The following is a 24271-nucleotide window of genomic DNA, read 5'->3' on the forward strand; positions in this document are numbered from 1 at the left end:
AATAAAAGAAAGCATGTATGCTGCTGACTGCACTTTTCTACATCAAATTTGCATCAAATTAAAGGGAAAATAAAATATTAGTAAGGGAATATGATACTTTGCAGTGCAAAGACACTGCCTAAAAGCAAATTCCCATTAGAGAGACGAAATGCTGTTTCTATATAATAAATTGGTGATTAACATGAAATGGAATGAGCTTGTCTCACTTGGTCTCAGTCTTCTTCCCAGCAGAAAAAAAAAGTCACAACCTCACTTTCGGCAGATGATAAGGGGTGTGAAGACGACTGCTCTGAACTGCTCTCTTTCTCCCCCGTTGTCTCATCACAGCAGGGGAGGGAAGTCTCATGTTTACCACTCATTAAGGTACCCAAATTTCAAGTTGTTCATGTAAATATGATTTACACATTTAGGTTATGTAAATATTCCAAGCAGCAACATTTTGGTAACTCTTATACACATAAAATGTACTTATATTTTTGAAGAAAAATCTGGCTATAGTACTTCGGGGCTTTGCTCCAGCAGTAAAAGAAAATGCATCAAAGTCTTTGAGATTACAAGATGAAACTAAATTTTCAAAAATAATACTTCTCTACTTAGAACTTACAGACGGCACATACTTTTTCTATTTTAAACTGAATATTTTAAACCAATTTCAAAGTCCTTCTCATAAGTTTTTTTTCAGATACATTGCACAAGGGTAATTGCTATTTTTTTTATATTTTGCATTGAGTAGTACTTTGAGAAATGACCCAAATAAGCAGCAAATATGGGAATAGGGAGAAAAAAATCAATCCATTTGTGCAGCTCTGAGACAAGCCTTTCCTCTCCCTCCCATGGCACCACAGTGCTGTCTACAGTAATGACAGGAGTTATTTGTAATAAAATATTATGGTGCCAAGATGAACTTCTGCTAGAACCATGTTAAAAAAATGAGTAATTCATCAGCTGGAATCCAGAAAACTGGATTGTTGCTAGACATAGTCTGTGCACTCATTAATAAAGCCAGCTTCTAATGCGGCCATATACTATCTGCAGAAAATTTTTCTCCTCAAAGTAAAAAGTACTTGGGGTTCTTTGAACTTATCAGTCGCTACAAGACATCAGTGGTTGTTTAAGAGAAAGGCCTTCCATAGAAACCATGCTAATACTTTTTGGAATGTTGCTCACTGTAAAACAATTTGAGTTTTGGTGAACACATTTACCAGATCTCAGTTGTGTGCTATCCTTTCACTTTGCATCTCACAGTATATTGCATACACGGGGTCGAACGCCAGAAGAGCTGGCACATCCTCTGTTATGGCACTGAGCCCTTCTGCTTTCCTTGGGCCTTTGAAAGACACGGCTATGCAGCAGATCCCTCTGGAACCAGCTGCAGCTCAGGCCCTGGACAGGTAGGTTGGTTAAGAGGTTATGTTACAAACCCCTGCAGCTCAGACACAGAGGAGCACAGAGTCCTTGGCTCTCTGCACAGGACCTGAGCTGCCACTTCCAGGCATTACCAAACCTGAGAACCTACAGCAGCACCCCACAGAATGTATGGATGTGAAAAAACCCCATTGTTTAAACTGAGCATGGCAGGAGAAAATAAGCACTCTCCTTGCAGCAACTAGGAATGTCTTTTTCTGAAGACCAGTGACAGAATATGAGGGAAAAGTCTTCCATCCAGCTACTAAATAATTTTTCAGCATAAAAGCAGGACTCCATGTGCTGTTGCAGAGGGGGACAACCCAGGCCATTTGCATCAGTAGAAAGCTCTTGGGGAATCATTTTGGGACACACATGCAAGAACAGATGACTGTTGTCCAAGAGAACTTAGGCTAAACAAATCAGTAAATTGAAAAAAAAAACCAATGAAGTACTCTGAAAGCACATCTAAAATTATGACCACGTAGAGAAAGGTCCACATACAAAAAATGCAGGGTATTCTTCCTGAATGATCACATTTTGGGTACATAAGGCATTGCCTACTAATGTAGCAAAATCCTGTTTATTTTGGAAATTAAGGTAAAAGAACAATAAATATTAAGCAAATGTAACCAATTGTAACAACAATATGGGAAGGTAGGGAAATGTGAGAGTGTAAAAGTCAAATCAAACTTGTTCAGATCTTTAAACACTTGAAACCAATTTAATCGTAACTAAATGGCTATGGTTGCACTTCAGAGCAACCAAAACAGCTCTGTAAGATTGAGGTTATATTTAATTAGTACCTAAATCTTAATAATGCAGCTTAATTTCTCTTTATTACATCCATAATAGGGTATGAATTAACTATTTCTGTACCTACATAACCCAGCTGCCTTTTTAGTTGAAATGAGAAGTTCCTCCAACACCTTAGACAAGCATCAGCTCCCAGGAATTTACTTGCAGGTGTCACGTGAAAAATGCAGGAGAACCATCATATAAATTATGATTTTCCAGAATTTACACAAACAAATAAATAAATGTAAAACCAGAAATGGAAGAAACATACAGTGCTTTCAAAAATACACAACAATAATTCTAAATATTCAACCAATTCCATAGCTTCTGCGTCCAGGCCCTCATTTAAAAAAAGGTTTGATAGCCCGGAGAAGTAGCTAGAAAAGATTTCTCTTAGTGCCTTTCATGCCTGGTAACATCATTGGTAGCATTTTTATTTGACATTTGTCTTTGTAGGCAGGAAAACCCCCGTCAATGATACACAAACTATTCAGAACAGCTCCTGGTTGGAAAGTGGCACTTTACACTGATCAACAATATCTCTGAGAGGAAAGTGGACTCTGCCTCAAGCTCAACTTATTCATAAAATACAACTCATCCAAGCTTGTAGGTTATATCAATGCTACAAGATACTGTAAGTCTGAAGACTTTGGTTATTTTTGCTCTAACAGCATTTTTAGGAAGCAGCTGGGAGAGATTGTAGGAGTCAGTAGAGAGCTGAAATGCAATATTGTTTTATGGATTTTTCTCTGAACAGGGAATGTAGCTGGCTCGGATTTTTTTTTCCCTCTAAATCTTTAAGCAGGTGAAAACAGCACAAATATGGGTGTGATTTACTTTTTAAGGTGAAATTCTTCCGGCTTGTCAGACAAAGTAGAAATTCTCATTCTTTCCCAAAGATGTGAAAGTCTGATGCAAGAAATGGTAAAAGCAGACAACATTCCAGCTGATGCACTGCTGTAACATCAGCATATTGCATCAAGAGCAGAGGAATGGTTTCCACTTTCATCTTCTGTGTTTTGTTTTACCCTGTTACAAGACATTACAGCCACCTATGAGCAACAGCTTCTCGACAGCATTACTTGAGGAAAATGTTTGATCAGCTTTTCCAGTGCAAACACCTCCTATGCTCTTCCATCTAGTTTAGCAATTTTATATAGAAGAATTAGCATTGTAGTAGCTAGATTAATTTAATTCTATTTGGGATTAGAGTCTATATTAGAGTCTTTGGTGGTTATGCTGAGAAGGAGGATTCCCAGATATATCCTTAAAATTCACTCTTCCTACAGAGGAACTTTTGTAAAAGGGCATTGCCTTAGTTCCAAGCAGCAGCATCATAATCCAAATAAAATAGAAGCTTTAGAACACCCTCTGCAGAGTCAAAGCCAGATTTCTTTCACCTGCACAAAACATCCTTGGGCATGTAATAGTTAAAATAACCCAAAGTAACGTAAGTAACAACCACAAATAGCTGTCCTTGCAGGTAGATACTTCGCATTATGGTACAAGGTTTAGAACAGTGATCTACAGTTGGCAGAAGTGCTGCATGTTTTCCCTTGACCCTTGCAGAAGTTAATGGCAATTGTCAGCACTTGAAACGCCAGAATGTTAAGCCACGATGTATCTTAAATAATTACTAGAAACAAAATGCAATCATCTATATTTGTCCTGCTTGAGCAGAGGCTTCAGCCACATGGAAGCTAAGTGCACATGCCCTGAGACAAATGAGCTGCATGGCCATGAGATGGCCACAGTGCAGGGGAGGAACAAACAAAAGAATTTGTTCCTCCTCTGCATCCCAGTTTTAATGACCCATGTGCATTGTCCTGGGCAGTTGTTGTAGACGAGGAAGGCCACTGAGAACACTGCATGTTACTCATGACCAACACCAGCATGGCAAGGCTGTCCAGGAAGCAGCCAGGGACCACCAGAGCCTGCTCTGTGACTTGCAGTGTGACCAAGCCTGCTGTGAGTGTCCTCAGCTGGTGTCTGCATGCATGGCTTTTAGCAGCTGACATGGCTGCAGGGTACAGAATGCTCCATGGCTAAAGTACCCTTGCAGTGAGCAGGTTTTCTTCCTGCTACAAACCAAGATGGTTACATTCCGTTTTACCCTCACATAGCACACAACAATAACCATAGTTCTCCTATATATCATTATGTTTTATGGGGTTGAAGACTTTGACTTTCAATCAGACTAGGATTTCTAAACCTTTTATTTCTATTCCTTTCCTTCTTTTCTTCACCATGTTCCTGTCTTCTACAGAGGGAGTTGTCCAGACTAGAGCCATAGTCCTCTGGAGGTTTGGCATCCTCAGCTAAGCACAGTAATTATTTCTGTCTTACAACTGACATTCCCAGTAATGAGGCTCCAAGTGACATTTACCCTTTCTTCCAACACAATGAAGGTAATGAATCCCACTATATTTGCAGTCCACTATAAACCTAGATTCTTTTTCTGTAGTATTGTCAATTTAGCTGCTATTTACCATCTGTATACATAAATCCGACTCTTTTTCTCCCTCAAATGTAATTTGCACCTGTCTTTCAATATATCCCTTCTTATTGATTTCAGACTATTCTTTCAATCTATCAAGACCATTTGGAACTCTAATCCTAATTGAAATTATGTTGACTGGCACATAAACTCCTGGCCTACCTCCTTTTTAAAGGCAAACACAGAGTCTGCTTTTACTGATCCCTTGGGACTTCAAGCTTCCTCTAGGAGTTTTCAAAGGAGCTTGTTAATGGTTTGGAGATTGTTTTTCTTGGCTCCTGTGTGCTCAGGAGAAATTTCATCAGTCTAGCCTGACTTGAGTACATCTCATTTGCCTTTGGATCTTTTACTCTTGCTACCTGGTAGTGAATACTAGGAACCCTACATATTTGGACATAGCTTATAATATTTAGAAAGACCAAAATCACAGAGAATAAGGAAGAAAAAAATTTCTGATCTCATTTATTTTCTCATTCACCTTTCCTATTAGAAAGGTGCTTCACCTTTCACCTTCCATGCTTTCTTTCACCTTTCCCTTGCATCTAACTTATCCCTGAACTCCCTTGCCATTTCACATTTCTTCTGTTTAATGTGGCTTAGTGTACTCAGGGGTCTTGCTGCTTCACACTTACACTGAGCAGCATGCTTCTAGACTCTTACAAATACCTTTGTCCTTTCCTTGTCAAAACTTTTGAGCCACTGAAAAACTGCTGACATAGTCTGTGACTGTGCGTTTGCACTTTTCTGCACCAAAAGAAGATGGTGCTGTACTATAAATCTGATGTCTTCTGGACAGTACCAAAGAATATCTGCTGATTCCTCCTCCTACAGAGTTTGTTCTATGGAAACTCCCCTGTTGCTTCCCTGATTTTGTTTAGATGAGCTTTTCTTTCATGGAGGTAGCTTTCTAACTTCTCTCAGAAGAGGGATCAAGATTGTTTCCCAATTACTTTTGCTCTTATCACCTTCCACTTACAGACTGCTCTCTTGTTCCATCAGTGTGGTTATATATATTAAGGAGACTTCAGCACTATGACACACTCCCCACTTTCTCATATGCAACAATTCAGGCATAAAGCCTTCCAGCCAGCTGTGACCTACCACTTTCCCACCATAACATGCTTTTCCCACACTCCCTTTGCTTGCACTGATCCCTCACCGTTCTCCACATGGGAGTGTTAAATGACTCATCAGAATTACAGTCCGACGTTGGCAATTCTTCCCTTTGTGTATTTCCCATTACAGCTACAGAGGAGTGTCCCTAGAAAAGCATCTCTGCAGGAATAGTTTTTCACTGCCTTCCAGCACCCTGCTGTGGCCTGACAGCAGTCTTCCTATTCTCATCCCTACTAGATTGAAGATATTCCCTAATTGCAGACTTTCTAAAATGAGAGCACACTACTGCACTGGCTCATTTAATTACACTGGGACAATTCCAGCTCCTGCTGCGGGAAGATGAGGCTATTTACTGACTTACCAATAAAAATTCACAGTGGGTCAGGACTTGGAAAAAGAAACAGAAGTACCAAACTGTTTTCCTGTGTCCACACCCTGCTGTGCAAGGAGTCAGTAGAGCTGGGTTTCATTTATAGGTGGTTCATTCCCATCTCTGCTCCCAAGTCACTAAGATGCAACAATCAGGAATGACTAACTGGGTGCTCTCCTGCAGGGAGCGGGGAGACTGACTAGAGAGAATTAGGGGACCAGAGCACCAAAGGTACATTTAGGTAAAACCTTGACATGGTACAGGCTGCTGACACTTTCAAAGAGCATTCTGGAGAGCTCTCTACAAGTTGCCATCAGTCCAGCTGTGGCAGTGTGGTAGAGCTTGGCTTTCTAGCATATTTCCTTTTCTTGTATTTCTATCATTACTTTATATTCTCTTTATGCACTTGTCTCCCTCTGCTAAAACTTTGACAGTCTCTCTGCTTCTGAGGACTCTAAGATATTAAGCTCTTGGTGCACATTTCTGTAGTGGCAGCCCTGTATACCTGTGAACTCTGATGCCCTCAGTATTTTGCCCTGATGGCAGTAGGGCTTTGTGTTGCCTTTATCCCACGGGCTTACCTGCCTCCATTTCATGTCATGTGTGGACACAAGCAGCCACACAGTTTATCTATAATTCACAGCAAAGTTCACTGATCAGAAAGGCCATTTGCATTTTCTTCAAAGTTCACCTTCATTCTCAAGGCTTCCTGTTTTTTTTTATGCTGAACTCACACACAGGCAAGCAGTCTATCCTAGGTGTGCCCTCATGTCACAGTCTCCTTGAACACAAAGTCAACAATCTGAGCTTGGTGTTGCAGTTAGATTATCTTTCCTGGATCGTTCCAGCTGCTCCACAGTCTTTGGATTCACTGGTGGGAATCTGAAGAAATGCCTCATCTGAACAGTTATGCTAAATTTAATATTTATTTATTTAATATTTGCCTGGTTTATAGCACTTGTCAGTTGTACTTGACAGGAGGCGTGTATGCTGTTATGGAAGGTGGACTGGGGGTTACTTGTCCATGTAATTTATTTGCTGGCTGGACACAATGCTTGGGTACTGAATTTCCTTACTATGTAAGCTGCAACCCAAGGTATACTAATATACAAATGGACCAGCCTGGAACAGTACAGCTCTTAGAGCCAGGGTAACTCTCCTTACACATGTATGACCTAAACTCTTAGTTTGTAGGTAGACAGATTTTTGTATGTTGGCAGGTTTTTCTCATAGGCCATGCATCTCATGTTACTCAATTATCCTATCTTTCTTAAATACATGCACTAGGTTCTCAGATCTTGTTATTTATGAAAATGGTGTAAAATTACAAACATCCAGTATTTTCATTTAGATTAAATTCCTATTACTGTGTATTCTGCTGCAGTATGCTTGTATACTTCAAGAATAAATTCAAAGGTATTTTTAGTGGCACACAAGAAAACAGGCTAAGCATCATGATTTTGTTCCATTCCTAAGCATCACGACAGTTCTACAGTGCGGCTGGCTAAATATTACTGGTTCTTCTTTACCCCAGTGTGTTCATCCTGTTGTTGGCATGTGTTAAAATTATTAGCACAGGTTTTATCTATAAACTCCCTGAAACACTCAGCAATTACACCATTATCTTCAATGGAAAAATAAAAATGGAATGGGCCCACTATAGTTGTGATTGTGTTGCTTTTCCAAGTGCTCACAAAAGTGCAATTTCTACGCAAAGGTAACACTATAAAAACAAGTCATTTATTCTAATTGAGACAAAGAAAATTCAGTACAATATCACCATTTTATACTGCCTAGGAAACACTTACCTCAGATAAATGACCCTCTGTTCCAAATGAAATGTCTTCCATAACCTGTTAGAGATAAATTATTAAGTATATAGTAGATACATGCTATATAAACAGTATGATTTTAATGGAACTTATAAAAACCATATAGCACAATAAAAAGTTATGTAAGCTGGAAAATTGCATTGATTTTCTTCACATGCATGAAAGACTTAAACTGCATTTATAATGGGGCAGTGGCAGCCACCTAGTATTTAAAACTATATTTGAATACATTTTATTAAGGCCTGCTTTGGCTTCTCACTTAAAACCCACAAGGAATACTGCCTCTAAAACTGAAGGACTAACTATAGATTGAAACAAACTTTTCTATCAAGCTCTTGCAGATCTGTACAACATTCAAGAGTCCAAAGGTGTTGTTTTGGTTTTTTTTTTTTTGGTGTAAACCCTGTAAATGATCTTGGGCAGGAGAAATGAGAGGCCCAATCAATGTTTCCTATTGGTAACAAATGCTACAGTCAGTTCTTCCTTCAAAATTTCCTTCACCTGTGAAGTCTATAAGAAATTAGCCAATGTTTCATTAATCAATGAAACACTGACTGAGGAGCAAAGAAATTTGATGCTAGCATCACTGGGAAATCATTAATACTAATCACACATAACATTGTTGCTGATAACAAACTGAGACAGGGATGCTGCTTTGGTATGCACACACACATATATAGATATTCATAATAAAAGTACAAAATCATTAATCTGCCATAAAATCACAATTGTTACAGGATACTATTTTCAGCAATCAATCTGAAAAAATGGTTTAAATTTCTTTTGCCTGCAATATCAATTTTCTGATGGTATTTTTACTGCTAAATTACACGTAAGCATTACACTTACTGAGGTGCTACAATCCCTACCTAAAGAGCCAGCATTTTTACCAGCAGAACTCCACCCCAGTCTCAGATGCAGCTGAGGAGCACCGTGCTGCACAGCTCCACACGTGGCTGTGCAGTGAGAATCTGACCATTGTGTACAAGGCAGCTGCCTCCTGCCACTGACATCCTTTTTTAGCTTGGATCAATACAAGAAACACACAAATGCTGACTTTCACTAATGCTTCATGCTGACATTTAAAAATAAGATTAAATTTTAAATTCCTAAATTATTTTCTAAGCTCCACAAATACAGCATTTAATTAAAGCTCAAATGAAGGCACAGTTTATTTAGCTTTCAAAAGGCTTTGTCCTTTACACATTCCACGTTTGCCTCCTGGACCACAGGCTATCCCAATGCACAGTAATCAGCCACAGTCTGCTCACAAAGGCTTTCTTGGTGCTTGCTATCACTAAATTCTGAAAAATGTTGTATCACGTTCTGTGATAACTTCTTTTTAATGGCAGACACCACATTAAATATTATTTTTTGTGATGGTTCATTTGGTATCACTTAGACCTCAGTAAAAAAATTTTAAAAATTTAATCACACGAAGGCTTTACAATTATAGAACATTTTCCAAACACCAGAGCGATCTTCAACCAACCCCAAAATATCATCCCAGATGGCCAAACTGAAGTATGCAAAGAGGCAAAAGACAGCTGGCCTTATCCTTATCCCTGTTCTCTACTTTCTTTGTGATGAAAAAGTGAGAAATTAACTACAAACAATTCTGATGGGACAACTACCAAAAAATGCTGACTTACAGAAGGTAAAACTACTGAATTTTAGATTTTACCTTGTAACTTTAATCACCTCAATTCTCTTGAAATCTAGTAGGTTTTTCTTTCCTTCATAGTGATTAAAAGGGAGCACTGCACAGCATGCCAGAGAGCAGAAGAAGAAAAAAGGATAGGTCAGGAACTCAAGCCTGCAGGTGCACACATAGCCATGTTCATCAGGTTACTTGCTGTTAGGGAGGTTCCAGCACACACAAATGTCTGTTTGTTAGAAATCACTGGTGGTTTTGCTGTTTTTAAAAGCTTTTAATTGAAGTGTTTGCTTACACATATATTATCAAGAAGCAAAAGAATAAAGCAAGATATTATAAGGAGTGGAAGAAGCAGGCATTATTGTCTGAAGAGAAATGAAATGGTGCTGTATATTTTAGAAATCACCCAGATTGCATCTAACCATGTAGTAATGATCATTGCAATTTCCACCTGACTCAGTTTAAAAGCATGAAACATATGTGGGATGAAAACTGAAACCCAACTTAAATTCTTCAGAGGCTTAGAAGAAAATCAAGCCAAATAGTCACAAAAAGTCAGAGTACAACTGAAATGATGGGACACCTTAATTTCATCAACACAGCTACCAGCTGGAAAGTACACACTTATATGAGAATTCAAGAATCTACATCAAATCCATTAGACAAGCTGACTTCCACATGACTGAGGGATTGTCTGCAACTTTGCTCCAGTCTTTTTCTAATGCTATGGCCTAATGAGTTATCTTATCTTCAACTGAGAGAAGCACATCTTATTTAAGTAACTCAGAGTGGTTCACAGGATGATTTTTGCTGGCCCCACTTTATTTAGTTTTCACCGAAACATCATTAATGATGTTTCAACAAGCTGAGCTGCCAATGCTTCTGATTTTCATCCCTAGTTAACAGTCAGTGTTATAAAGGAAGCCTGATTTACTGAATTATTTTGGGATGCCAGTCTACCACATAAAAACTGTCGGAAAATAAATCAGCAGTGTCTTAAAAACACAGTTATGAACACTATAAAATAACAGTTGACAGTTAATAAACCTGTGCTCATATGATAGTACAATAACAAACTTTCAAAGAATTTATACCTTACATATTTTTATACCAGAACATGTCCTATTTTATGATTTAATGAGGATATTTAATTAAAAATGATAAATGGCCCATCTGCAAAGCAGTATCTGAGGATCTATGAGAAAGGCTCTTTCATCTATTTTGCTTTTATTATTATTGTTATGTTTCTTACTTAGATTTTCTTGCTTTCAAAGTAAACCTATAGAGTAAGATACAGTAATATGCAAGAAAACTATTTATAGTACACATCAACAAAACCAATATTCACCCGGCACTAGTGTTTAGCTCTATATGACACAATAAATAACTGGAGAGCTTCATTTATAGAATTCCACTGGAAAGTAAATCAATCACCTGGGGATGTAATGTACTTTCCAAGGCATGTATGCAGATATGTTAATATCAGCCTTTCATATATTGTCTTGAAGTAATTAATTCAGTAACCTCTAAGTACAAAGAACAGCACTCTCCTTCTGCTTCAGTGGCCAGTGGTGCTCTCTAAAAATTCCCTGAGGGGTAACAGAGGTTGTGACACAGTTGAACAGAACAATCATTCCAGAAACATGGCAGCCACAGCAAGCTACCCCTCTCACAGGGGCACCAAAGCCTTGTTAAATAATTTTGACAAATACATGCTTTTCTATTAGGTATCCTCACTTGCTGATAAATGGCTATGAAAAGGTCCCCTGCTAATGGCAAAGAAGAAGTTTTTCCATGGAAGTCATATAAATAGCTAAATTGAGAGACTACACACCACATCACTATTTTTTTTCTACAAATATTGAATTATTTTTAAATAAGAATTCATTACCATATAACAGAGCATTGAAGTGCTTCAGAAGTGGTTTGTTTTTCAAGTCCTTTTACAAATCAAGACAAATTTTTTTCTTGCACATCAACATGTTGAAAACCAGAAGGTAGCATGATTTGTGTCAGGTTTTTTTGTTTGCTTTTATATTCTGCCTTGTGATGAACTACTAAGAGATTTCAGGGAATAATCTGTTATGGTTCTTCTCTAAAAGTTTAGATACTGCCTGTCACTGCAAACACAATTTCCTCTTCCATTCAAGAGGCAGGGAACCATCCCTTGAGTCCCACACATCTCTCCATAACCAGAAGTCATCTCACTTCAGCTGCCCAGCTGCCATTCTTGGATAGCGAGGTTGATTTCCAGGGAAACAATCTGGGCTTGCAGGGGTGAAAGAGGTGATAATCTATAGCACAAATATCAGGAGTGCTACAGAAATAGTCACAAAATCCCAAACACTCCAGAGCCTCTAAGCACTTTTGAAAGAGGAGCACAGCTTTCCATAACCAACAGAACTCCTCATATTATTTCAGTAGACTCATAAAAATATGGTAAGGCAGTGATGAGGGTAGAATCAAAGCCAAGCTGACCATTTCTAATAAAAATGTTCTCTCTGTGAAGCCAGTCTGTAAACCATTTGCCCTGGGAAAAGACTGCAAGAACTACTGAAGCCCAATATAAAACCAAAATTTTACTAACAGAGAAGATTTTACAGTCAGGTATGGGTCTGCTTTTCACTAAAACTCAGCCAGTATAAATGCAAAATTAGGCATCAGATTTCAGAGCAATGCACAGTTCAGTGGCTCTTAACATCAGATGCAATTAAGCATAATTTAAATTTTTTCAACTTAATTCCATGCTAATAAAACTAACAACTGCTGTTGGAGGGTCTTTTTGTCTCAGTGGTGCTGTTGCGTGATGAAGATTTTTTAACAGCTTGTTGACATAGGCAGTACAGTTAAAAGACTATTAGATAATGGTTGATTTTTCAAGCAGGGATAGCATTCCAGATCAAAACATGAAAACATAAAAGACATTTATCAAACCTTCTAAGTTTCATTATTTTTTCCTCCTTTTAATAATCGTTGGATGCTGTAAGCCTATTAGCATCTGTTAGCTCAGAAGCCTTTGACCATTTCACTAAGGGAGGAAAAGTAACTCTCTCTCCATGTCAGCTAACAATGATCCAGGCTAACAAGTCAGCAGGACCAACTCAGAATGAAACTCGTTGGTGAGATGAGGAACAACTGATAATTTTGCCTAAATACTTGACAGTTTTTCCTTTAAATGCTGACGCACCTTCTGTGTTTATTGCCTGAATAATTCCTGCATTTTAAAAAGACTGATGGTAAAAGGGGAAAAGGGTTGAGGGACTTCTGAGAAGCTAATAAACTATTTTATTCTTGTCCCAGATTGAAAGCCAGATGTTAAGTTCATACTTAACCCGCCCTGCTGACCCATCACAAAGATTCAACTCCTCCTCTCAACAGGAAAACCAGCAGTATCCCTTGAAATGCAGCTGCAGACTATTTCAGATACCTCTTTCAGCTCCCTGTGTTTGGGGCAGGAAACAGCACCCCATTCTGTGCCCTTTAGAAAGTGACCTTCTTTTCTTTTTTCACAATCAGGTGGCGCATCAGCAGTCATCTCCATCTCATCCAGTTGGCTCTCTTCTTCCTCAAAAACACAGCAACTGGTTTCTTTCAGCTGAAACCCTCGGATCAACAGCTGACAGGCCTCCAAGTCAGCTTCCCACACTCTTTGGAGCAGCTGGCTCCCACAGCTGAAATAAAAGCCAAAAGAAAATAAAACTGCAGTTCAGGGAGAATAGTTGCTATTTCAAGTAACACTCGCAGTAACTGCTTATTATAGACAGAAGAGTAAAAACAACCAAAAAACCTAACAGTACCTCAAATACTCCCACAGAGATAACATTGCTGTATCAAACTGAAAAGCAGCAAAATTATTGCCCTATTACAAAGTGGATGATAGAAAAACCTCCTTGGGTTAAGATGTTGCTTCCAACTGTACAGCAAACACTGGCTAGATGAGACTTCCTTCTGCTCTTCAGACACAGGTTCAGGGGCCTTCCCATCATAACCAGGGCTTCCTTCACAATACCAGATACACAGGCCTGTCATCCTGCAGCCATGTGGCCTTCCTGAATTTGACGTAGAAGATCATGGGTAAACAATCACACTACTTCCTTCATTAAATCAGGTCTAATTTTTGGAAAATAGGTACACTGAATTTCTTATTAGACTAAAATGTGCTTACTTCAGCACTGGTGAAACAGATTAGGCTAAACCACAATGGTCTCCCTTTTTTGAGTGTTGTTGTTATCTCTCACTAATGTGCTTTGGTTTCCTTCTATTTTGTTACACCACCAAAACAAAAACAAAATTCAAACTACAAAGCCTCTATAAACTTTTCATCCATTAGTCATCTCCCAAACATGTGCATTACAAATAATGCTCCTGGGATCCAACCAAAAGTTATTTCCACCTGAAATAAATGGGAATTCTGAGTGTAGATAGATTTTGAGAACTAAATACTAACATTGCACTGTTTGTAAGTGATGTGGCCGCAGCTCCATTTAATACATGTTGGCTCTAAGGAACCAAATGAGTAGGTTGCTTGCTAAAATATAGTAGATCAGTGGCAGAGCCTGGGATGGGACTGAGAAGTCCCATAGCAATACACACTTCCAGACAGATTTCAGTGCTAATAACTGCAATATTTTTTCACTTTTCTTTTTCAAATTATATAATTTACTATATAAATACTATATTGTGAGAAATTACAAGTGACTTAAAAGAAAAAATAATCATTTGCTTTTAACTTTTCTGACTAGATTAAATACCAGCTTATCTTTTATCCCAAACAAAGGAAAAAGAAGCTGCACTTCTCACAATGAGTTCATTAAACTAACACAAGTATGTTTTTAACTCCACAAATTCTACAAGATGCCAAGCTGTAAAAATCACACAGCAATATACTGAGACTGAAAGCAAAATCAGGCTTCAGAAGCTGAGCTATTTGATTTGTGCTTAAGAGTCAGTATATATGTTTATTGAAGGCATAATACAGCAAGGGGTCCACAAATTGGTCTCCCCCAAGGAGTTCAAGGTATCACTAATTAGAAAGGGAAAAATGCTTCACTGGATTACACGTCTGTGTTCCATCCAGGCAGCATTTCACTTACCAAGCCAGAAAAATAAAATAACCCCTGCTGTTTTCCTACTTGTCAATCACATTATCATAGTTACACAGTCAAAACATTTTCCTGCAGACATACATAAGCCCATTTACTTGCTTTTTGAAAATGTTTGTTTGCATCTATATTTAGCTTATTGTTAAAGGCTAAAAAAACCACTCCAGAGAGCTAAATCAGAATTTGTAAAGGATAACTTGTTTTGGCTATTTAATTTAATGAAGAGCTTTATTGACAAAATGAGGGCAGAAATGGTGATGTATGCAGGATTTCACAGTGGGGAAGATGAACAGCATGTATAACAGTACAGCACAATGGTGCCTGGGCTGCTGTTATTTGGCCCTGACTCAGTGCATTGGCCAATGTGGTTTTGTCTGTGTCTAAGTTTTAAACGCATTTTAGTAATCAGCAGTTACTGAATCTACTGCTAACAGATGGCTTTTATTTGAAGGCCATCATTGTTTTATCACGGTATTTGTAAAACTCTGATACAACTTGAACTACGATGCTAAGATGTTATGCTGAATTTTTCAACCAAAATCAGTGAATGCACATACACTTGGATACTCTGAACACATCTAAGCCAAACATATCAAGGCTCCACCTTTTAGTCTGTATTTTGGAATTCAGTGCCTTGAAGCATTTTTAAAACACACTTTTTAAAACACACAGAGACACATTCCAAATTATTATTAACAATTATGTTGTCCCCAGCATGCAAAAAACTTTAGCTTTTACATCAGGTGTTAAAAATTAAACTAAACTGAATTTCAGAGTTTGGTTTATTCATTTTCAATCCACACTAAAAGTGCATTTGCAGTCTCCATGACGCCTCCATGGGTGGCTGTACAGAACACAGTGAGATTTTTCAGGTACGAAACGTTTCAAAATGATGGATCGAGTCTGGATGAGATTTTACATTATTCCTATACTTATAAATATTTCATGATGTATCAACACCTCTAGGTGTTATATGCCTGCCTGTATATTACTACCAAAGTGGCATATGTGGCAAGTTCAATGAAGGTGTCTGGAACAATCTGCTGGAATCCACAACAAATCACAATCCATCAACCATTTACACAGACCCAGCGACACAAAGCATACCTTAATCACCTGCTGATTCTGAACTGCCAAGAGTCAGAGTGCCAGGCTTTGTACAAGCACCAAACACATTAGAACAATGGCCTTTTCCTCAAAGTAACTTTTTTCTTTCAAACAATCAGGAAGAGCTAGGATACAGATGAGGATGTTCAAAGAAACACAGTGGACTGGACATGGCATGTTAGTTACAGTACTACAGTTTAATTAGTTACATGAGTAACTAATTAATCTAAGTGGTGCCAAGAACGCTGAGGCATCACAGTAAATGAGCCTCTTAAGGATTTGTGGGAGGGCAATGAAACATGCCATTAGATACCCAAGATCTCCATCCCTTCCCAAAGGAATCATGTAAGGTAAGAGATGCTAGTACAAGAATACAAGGGGCAAGTGATTGACACCAATGTGGTTTAACATCTACAGAGGAAAGTCTGTCTTCTCATATTAAAAAAAAAAGAAAAATACTGAGCAGGGAGTTAAAGACTCTGAGTAGCCCTGACACTGGAAGCTAGTAGTTAGTCTTGGTGAGACAGAACAGGAGGAGTCAATGGAGAAAAACAAAGTGAAATGGAAAAAAAAGACAGAAGTGCTCATTTTGAATGAATGAGAGTAGGACAAGACTGCTGTTGTCAAGTCACGGACAGGGAAATTGATGGTGAAGTAAGAGAGATGCAAGACTCTACATGAGTAATCTTTTAGCTGCATGGATAGCTGGGACAGGTTTTACCTCAAGGATACTGTGCAGAAAGAATCTACAAGAGCAAGCCTAAGCTGACTTGAAGAATGGCTGAGACATTCACAGCAACACAAAAGGATGCAGCAGACAGAGTTCTTCATTAGGTCAAGTTGATGATGATGAAAGAGCTGTCAGAGAAACAGGGCTGTTCATGGGCAGGAGGAAATGGATGTGGAACACAGAGGCTTATCCTTGAGTTCTCTCCATAAAGTGGCAATTGACACTGTAATTGCAGCTGCCTTTACTAAGGCTCAAGCAGTTTTATCGGAAACATGACCAGGGTAAAAGGGTAAAAAGAAACTAGAGGATATCTCCCGTCTGCTTGTGATGTTGGGTGAAATTCATGTCAAGAGATATAACAAGCAAGGGTCCTCTCTCTTTTGAGCTCCAAAGAACATTATTCTTCTGCCTTTTTACAAGATTCTGGGAGGTATCTATGGGGGCTCTCTATGGCTCTCAGCACAACATTATTCTAAAGCTATTTATAGTGCTAACTGGAACTACAAGAACATGACTTTTCTTTATTGAGGGCTCTGCATACATACAAAAGACACATTCAGTTCCTGAACATTGCAGTCTAAATGAAAACATGCCTGTATAAAAATAGTCAAAAGATTTTATATGAAACTCTATTAAAAAAAAAAAAACAACCAAAAACACAAAAACAAACAACCAAAACCAAACCACAAAACCAAACTAAAACAAAGTTCTGCAAAACCTCCTCAAAAGCATATTGGAATCATCACAGGAAGATGTCACTGTTTCTAAATCTAATCATCTATATAGTTTTCAAGAATGCCCTTTGGTGAGTGAATTGTTACAAGTGGTTTATAACACCCTGAGGTCAACACCATGATGTTGCTTATTTCAAGGGAAATCCCAGTAAGAACCCTCACACTGAAAGCCAAGAGAGTGAGACTGAAGCTAAAAGGTTACACAGCAAGACAACAATTGAGAAATGGCATAATCAAAATGTAACTTAGGAGGGGAGATCAACCATCACTAAGAAGAGATATTCTAGATGACTTCTTTTTAATAGGTGAGCCACATTAAGGTACAGATTCCGGAAACCATATACTTATCTTCTCCCAGTACCTGGCACATATTTTAACTCTGCATTCACTGACCCCAAAAGCAGTTGTCTCTCACAAAAGCAAACAAAATGCAACAAAAATAGTCTGGCAGAAACAACAGGGATTTTCATTTTGACAATTAAAATGACTGGAAACTTTTGAGGCTTCCATAAACTGGCACTGTGAATCAAAAGACTTTGTTCAATATCCCCATTCTTTATTGAACTATTGTACAAACTAGGGAAAGTTTCTCTATATTTTGGTCACTTGCTTCTATTTATATTTTGCACCACAGGGGAGGAATTAGCTCTTCTCACTCAACATTTAGCTACGACTTTTTTTTTTCCTTTTCTGAAGGCAATAGCCATGCAGTGAACAAAGGAGGCAAGCAAAAGAAAGTATCTTCTAATGATACTTAAAGGATAAAAGGCAACAGTATTGCTTCTCTCTTAGCAGAGTCTCACCTTTTTATTTGATTCATCATAATTATTCATAATCATGCATTAATAACACTTCTTATATTTAACAAGTATTTACTACTCCAGGAATATGCTTTACTTATCTTTTTCATTAAAAAAAAAATAAAAAAGAAGTTTCCAGCCTGATGAGTTCTTGTTCTTTAATCTTGGCTGTTACATTTTAAGATGCCAACAGCCAACCTGTGGAACAAACCAAGGACTACAATGTGCCAATCAATGACTCACATGAGACTCCAGGGAGAAGAAGCCACATAATCCTGTTTTCCCCACCTGACTGGTGTGCAACAGCAGACTGATAAGGGAGAAACTACAAAGAAAATGTGGACTCTGCTCAAACAGCAAAACTTTTGTTTCCCCTTGGCCTGCATACTAGAAAGTCACCTTCCCTAAACATCTGAAATCAAAACTCTTTTATCCTCCCCTTCTTGCAAGTCTCCCTAATCCTATAAATGCCTTCAACATAACCTCAATTTCACAATTCAATTCCTTGCAGCGTGTCTCTCTTCCCCATTCTCCTCAGGAGCCAAAAATCTCATGAAATGACTTCATATGGTTCCAATCAGGTGGTTGTCTCCCAGTGTGGGAGACATCTTTTCTACTCCCTTATTTTAAAGCTCACTGATAACGCTTGCTTGCTGCTCAGCACTACTGTCACATTTTCCCATATGAAAACAAGACTCACTCCCAGAAGGAGACTCCACATATTCCCTTGTCAGATAACAATCTTCTCTACCTTGGAGACTAGCAAAAACTTTCAGGCAAAGTTTGAAGCTGGTAGTACTTTTCCCTGGCAAAGTACAAAAACCAGCAACTTGCTTCTCTGAACTTGCTCTCCCCTTAATAAAAAATAAATATCTACACATCAGCAATTAGCTCTCCCTCTTTAAATGTGATGTTTCACCCACTAGAGAATATTCTGGACCAAAACCACAGAAGCCCAAGAAAGCAATTCTCACAATCCCCATCTAACTTTCAGATTTTTACATCTTCAACACCTGAAAAATTTGCTCTGAGCTGACATTTCTAGTATCTACACTTCATAGCCACAGTCAGGCTCTGTGCACATCAGTCCTATTCAAAAGACATCCAGTGCACCCAGACAGAACACGACAGTGCAGCATGGAGGTGTGGAAACCACTTTCATGCAGCTCAAGAATGGGTGCTGGCAATGGCTCTGCTTTCTACAGCATCCCAGGAGCCAGGCAACTATGCAGGAAGGGACAGATTTGAGGGAAAAGGTGAGCAGAGCCTCCAAACCAGCCCTTAATGGGGTGGCTATGGCACCCATGTCTCCTTGGGACACAGCAAATCTGGAGGTGCAGTAGACAGAGTACCTGGAGCCAGATATCCTGTGTCCTTGTTGAGTGATCTAACCTCTACAATACTGCTACAGAACACCCACCACGACCTTAAGTTGTGTTGGGATTAGGAGCTCTCACTTCTTGGCTTGGTGAACAAAAAGAATAGCAACAGTTCAATTCCCTCCTTGTTCACAAATATTGGCTGAGTCCTGGTGGAGAACCCCAAATCCATTCAGACACCTTCTCATCTGAGACATTTAACACTGGAGACGCCCCATGCCAAGCCCAAAAACACTTGGAGAATGGAACTGAAATGTAACACTGTGTTGGAAGGAAAAATGCCATGATGGAAGGCAACCACTCAAACACTGCACAGCCTTCTTCAGACAGCTGCTGCCTTTGCACATTCCCTGCTTCTTTCACATCTCTGCTTGCCGATATCTGAACTTCCACTCCAGGAACAGTGTATTTCTGTGGGTCTGGGAGCAGGGACAACAGGTCTTTATACTCCTTTCAACTAAAAAACTTAACCCTGTTCTTCACTGCCTCTATTTTCTCCCTCTCTTTGTCCTGTTACCTAGAAGTTAACACTGCCACTTTATTACTTGGAGTATCTCCAGGTAGTGTCTTTAGACAAAGACATTTTGTATATATTCATAATGAGGCTATACCACCAATTCTATAAATTGCATAATTAAAGAAAAAGGGTAAATATACTATTATGATGGATTCTAAGATTTCTAAGGAATTTTCTCAAACCTCACAAAAGCTATAAACCTGAACTGCCTTCATATTGCTTCAAAAATTCTTTTCCATGCAGAATTTTTCATAAAAAGCGACAAATAGCAACAAATAAGAAATAATATTCATGTAAAAATACATGGCCCCTCACAGTAATCTCAGTAAAAAAAAAAAAAATCTGCCAATGTTTTCTGCCAAATGTGTTTTAATAAATTAGGCTAATCAACTATGCTCATTATCCACAATTTTTTCCACTCAGTAAAACTACTGCATTGAGGATACTGAAAGATTAACACTGAAATCTAAAACCAGCCTGCTAAGAATTGACATATTTTCTAAAAAAACCCTACCCTGATATGACAACTTCAGGACAGAACTACCACCTTGTATTTTATTGAAACGTACATACTATGTGTCTGTTTTTTCTTTCCCAAAAGGCCTGTTAAAAACAATATATCTAGTGCTTAAAACCATCAATAGACATTTGATTAGTGTCATTAAAAAACAAGATACCACGCAATATCAAACAACACTTCCGTCATTTTGTCTTCAATCCTCCAGCCATTTATTTTACCTGGTGCAGAACTTCAATCACGGGCTGTCATCTTTTTACCAATATTCAAAGTCACTGTGTTATACTTAAATTATCTCCACTGGAAACACAACATGATAGACTGCTGCAGCTGATGGTTTTCACTTTGATTCTTAAGACAGGGTGGATGCAGGAATGGGACCAACACAGGTGGTGTTGAATGCAGGAAATTCAGTAATTTACAAGGGAAGAAGGAAGGCATCTTGATGAGAGCATTTATAATTCAATTGCGTCCCTATATTTACTTTGCAGTTTATTTTTACTATATTACCCAATCTATAATGTAAAAAATTTACTACCTGCTTTCAGGGCTATTTATTTCTCTTTAAGAAAAGAAATGGTCCTCCGCCTTTACCTCCACTGAAACATCTATTATAAATAATCTATTCTAAAGCTATAAAACTTAACTTTGATAGATGAGGAGAAAGCTACCAGGGAATTCTTCTTATTCGGCAGTTCACATGAAGCCAGCTTTTCAACCCTAGTTTATCATTCACCTTATTCATAATCTGGTAAAACACCCCTGAGTTTTGTAGTAACTCTGATAATTCAGTCTAAATCCTGCTTGCCTTTGGCTCTTGCAATAACAGCACAGCCCCACAATGTCATTGATTTTGGCTGGAGAGGAATTGCTGGAATGAGGTATTTTTTCTGCACCTATTTAATATTTGATCACAAATTAGATTTAAAGGAGAGGCAAGAATTAGGCCCCAATTTTGAAAACATGCATCTCAGTATCTACATGTCCATCTAGGCTCTGTTCAGCTCAGCTCCTACAATGGCCTCAATACTTTCTTGAGCTTGAACCCCACAAAGCATCTGACTTCCAGTGACCTCCTCTAAAACGGAAGTTGTTGAAGTCACAACCAGTTCTAATCCAAGAGAATTCATTTGTTTCTAAAAGTATGCCACAGGAAGAAAACACAGTGTTTGCATTGAGGCCACATTCTCAGCTGCCATAAATCCACACTGCTGCAATAGCAGCAATGGCTATTTATACCAAGAGAAGAATGAGTTCTTATTCCAAAGCAATTAGAATAATGAGCCTGATCTTTTATTGCTTATTACATTCTCTGACCACATTGCAAAGAAGCACAGAGAAAGAATTCACAATTCTCCTGTCATTTTTATTCACCTCTGTTCTCTGATATAAAACAGTTTAAAATATACTTCTCTCTCTGAAAGCATGTGAGATTTAGACTTTCATTTTCAAGGGAATTTGGAGATGTGAATCATCCTGTGTACCACTGACCAAACAGGAATTAAGCATACATAATGATCAAAAAACAGGGCAAAGAAATAACTTTTTAGAAGAGGTACAACTGGGAGAGATTATATATTGTCATCATGTAGGAATGTACCTTGAAATTCAGCTTTTGTAACCAGGAAGACACACCTGGAAAAATGAGAGTGTTGGCGAAATACTGATGACACCAGCCACATGCTTACGGAGTTCCTCTGAAACATTCAAGGGCACCATATGACCTGCTGTAGTTGCAGTCATACAGGTTCAGGAGCCAAATCCTGTTCTGGATCAAAAAGAGCAAGAGAGAAAGGGCAAGAGCTGCAGATCCTCCCCGGCTGGACCCTGCTAGGCACAAAAACCCTGCACTGCTGCTGACGGAACACTTAGAATTGCTGGGCTGTGTGTTGTCTCCCCAGACTAGCACAGTACACTCCCAGCAGCAAGTACATTAATTAATGAAAACTTCCAAATGCTAGTAGGAAAGACTGTCCCAGCTGCATGCGAAATAGAGTTATCCTACGTCTTCATACTCCTGCTATGCAGATGGCAATGCTTTATTTTCTACTGGTTTAATTATCATTGTTTCTATCTAACTGGCCAGCCAGGGCTTTGTGCAAAGTATCATCCAAAGACAGAACAGGAGGATTTAGCAGCACTGCTGGACAGCAGGCAGATGGTGTCAGGCATCCATCCTCATCTTCCTTGACTGCTCTACACCCATGACTACTGTTGATGACAATCCCACTCAGGACAGATGACAAAGCCTCTGTAATCGCACAAACTGGTTTCAAATCTTGCCTTCAGGGATGCATTGGAAAACAGTAGCAGTAGGAATAGACACATCCACCTCCCAACACTTTTCTTGCCAAGTTCAGAAGGGAGCGGCTGTTTTTCACCACATGTATTCACTTACCAAGAGCAGCAGCCACCAAGAGCACCTGGTAAGAGAGCAAAAGCTTGATGCCATGGACCCAGAGGTGACAAACAGCTTTGCTATCCCTCCCTCCCCTCACAGTCGTATCTTCACAGCTAAGATGGGTTGAGGTTTGCATGAAATCAGCTCACAGAGAAGTCAACAGCAGGGCAGAGCTGGGCAAGGCACAGGTGATGCTGAAGGGCAAAGAGAAGCACTTTGAAGAGTTTACACTTATTTTTCACATTAAGACTGGGAAAAATCCCATAAAATTACTGGAAATGGTCCTTTGTGTAAGGAGACATTTTTTATCAATTTCTCAAACTCAGTCCCTTGTTTTCAGACTGTCTCTCACCTAACACTACTATATTCTGCTGCACATTTTCCTTGTATTTGAAGGGAATGATGAAACCACTGTCCTTTAGGTGAACAGAGTGCCCAAATTTAACTCCTCAACAGCCACAGCACATACAAATACATCCTCATATTATTGATCTTGGATCTTATTTTCAAACGCCCTCTGAAAATTCTAGGATGAGGTCAGTGGCTGAACAAACTTTGTGAAACACAGTGGAGCTGTTATAAAAAATATTATGTCATAGCCAAAGCATTTTTGCATAGGAAATGGAAAAATATTAAAAATAAACCACCAAAGCTCATTGTATCAATCTTCCCTTCATTAATGCAAACATGTATTAGGATCAGGATCTGCAAGAGAAATTGTATAGGCTTCCAGGTCAAAAAGTCAAGAACCTACTCTTGGGGAAGAGGAAGGATCTACAACTGCTGTCAGTCATGGCAGACATTCACCACTCATAAAATGGGATCCTCTCCACATTGAAAAGAATCACTAATTAACAAACAAAAAAAATTCATAATATGAATTTTAAACTCTTCATAAAATTCATATAATTCAAGCAAAAAGAGCACAGGAGATTAGGGAAAATTATAAGAAAAAAATTACTTTTGCTCCCAAACAGGGAAACCTCAGCACAACCAATGCAGCAAAGTGATATAGAATTACTTACTCTTAATGAGGCAAGAGTTTGCCATAGAGAGGACTACTGTGTGTGCTGGTTTTAGCTGAATTAATTTTCTTCACAGTGGCTGGTATGGGGCTGTGTTTTGGGTTTGTGCTGAACATGGGGTTGATAATATCAAGATGTTTTTGTTATTGCTGAGCAGGGCTTACACAGAGCCAAGGCCTTTTCTGCTTTTGGTACTGCCACACTGGCAAGAAAGTTAGGGGTGCAGGGAAGGTGGGAGAAGACACAGCTGGGACAAGTGACCCAGGCTGACAAAAGGAATATTCC

General features: G+C 38.8%; 1 protein-coding gene across 6 annotated transcripts in view; it reads right to left on the minus strand.

Annotated features, from left to right (window-relative positions):
• DISC1 (DISC1 scaffold protein) overlaps positions 1-24271 on the minus strand; it is a 188418-nt gene that overhangs the window by 10774 nt on the left and 153373 nt on the right. For 4 of the 6 annotated variants that reach the window (XM_038133649.1, XM_038133648.1, XM_038133650.1 and 1 more), the window contains 2 exons: positions 13102-13345; positions 7994-8038 (listed from right to left, as the gene is read on the minus strand). In XM_038133649.1, coding sequence (XP_037989577.1) covers positions 7994-8038; positions 13102-13345 — 289 coding nt within the window. Of the gene's footprint in view, positions 1-7993; positions 8039-9701; positions 9778-13101; positions 13346-24271 lie in introns of all 6 variants that reach the window. The other 2 variants (XR_005256513.1, XR_005256514.1) reach the window with 2 other exon arrangements.

This window comes from Motacilla alba, chromosome 3 (assembly GCF_015832195.1).
Source record: "Motacilla alba alba isolate MOTALB_02 chromosome 3, Motacilla_alba_V1.0_pri, whole genome shotgun sequence".
Lineage (NCBI taxonomy): Eukaryota > Metazoa > Chordata > Aves > Passeriformes > Motacillidae > Motacilla > Motacilla alba.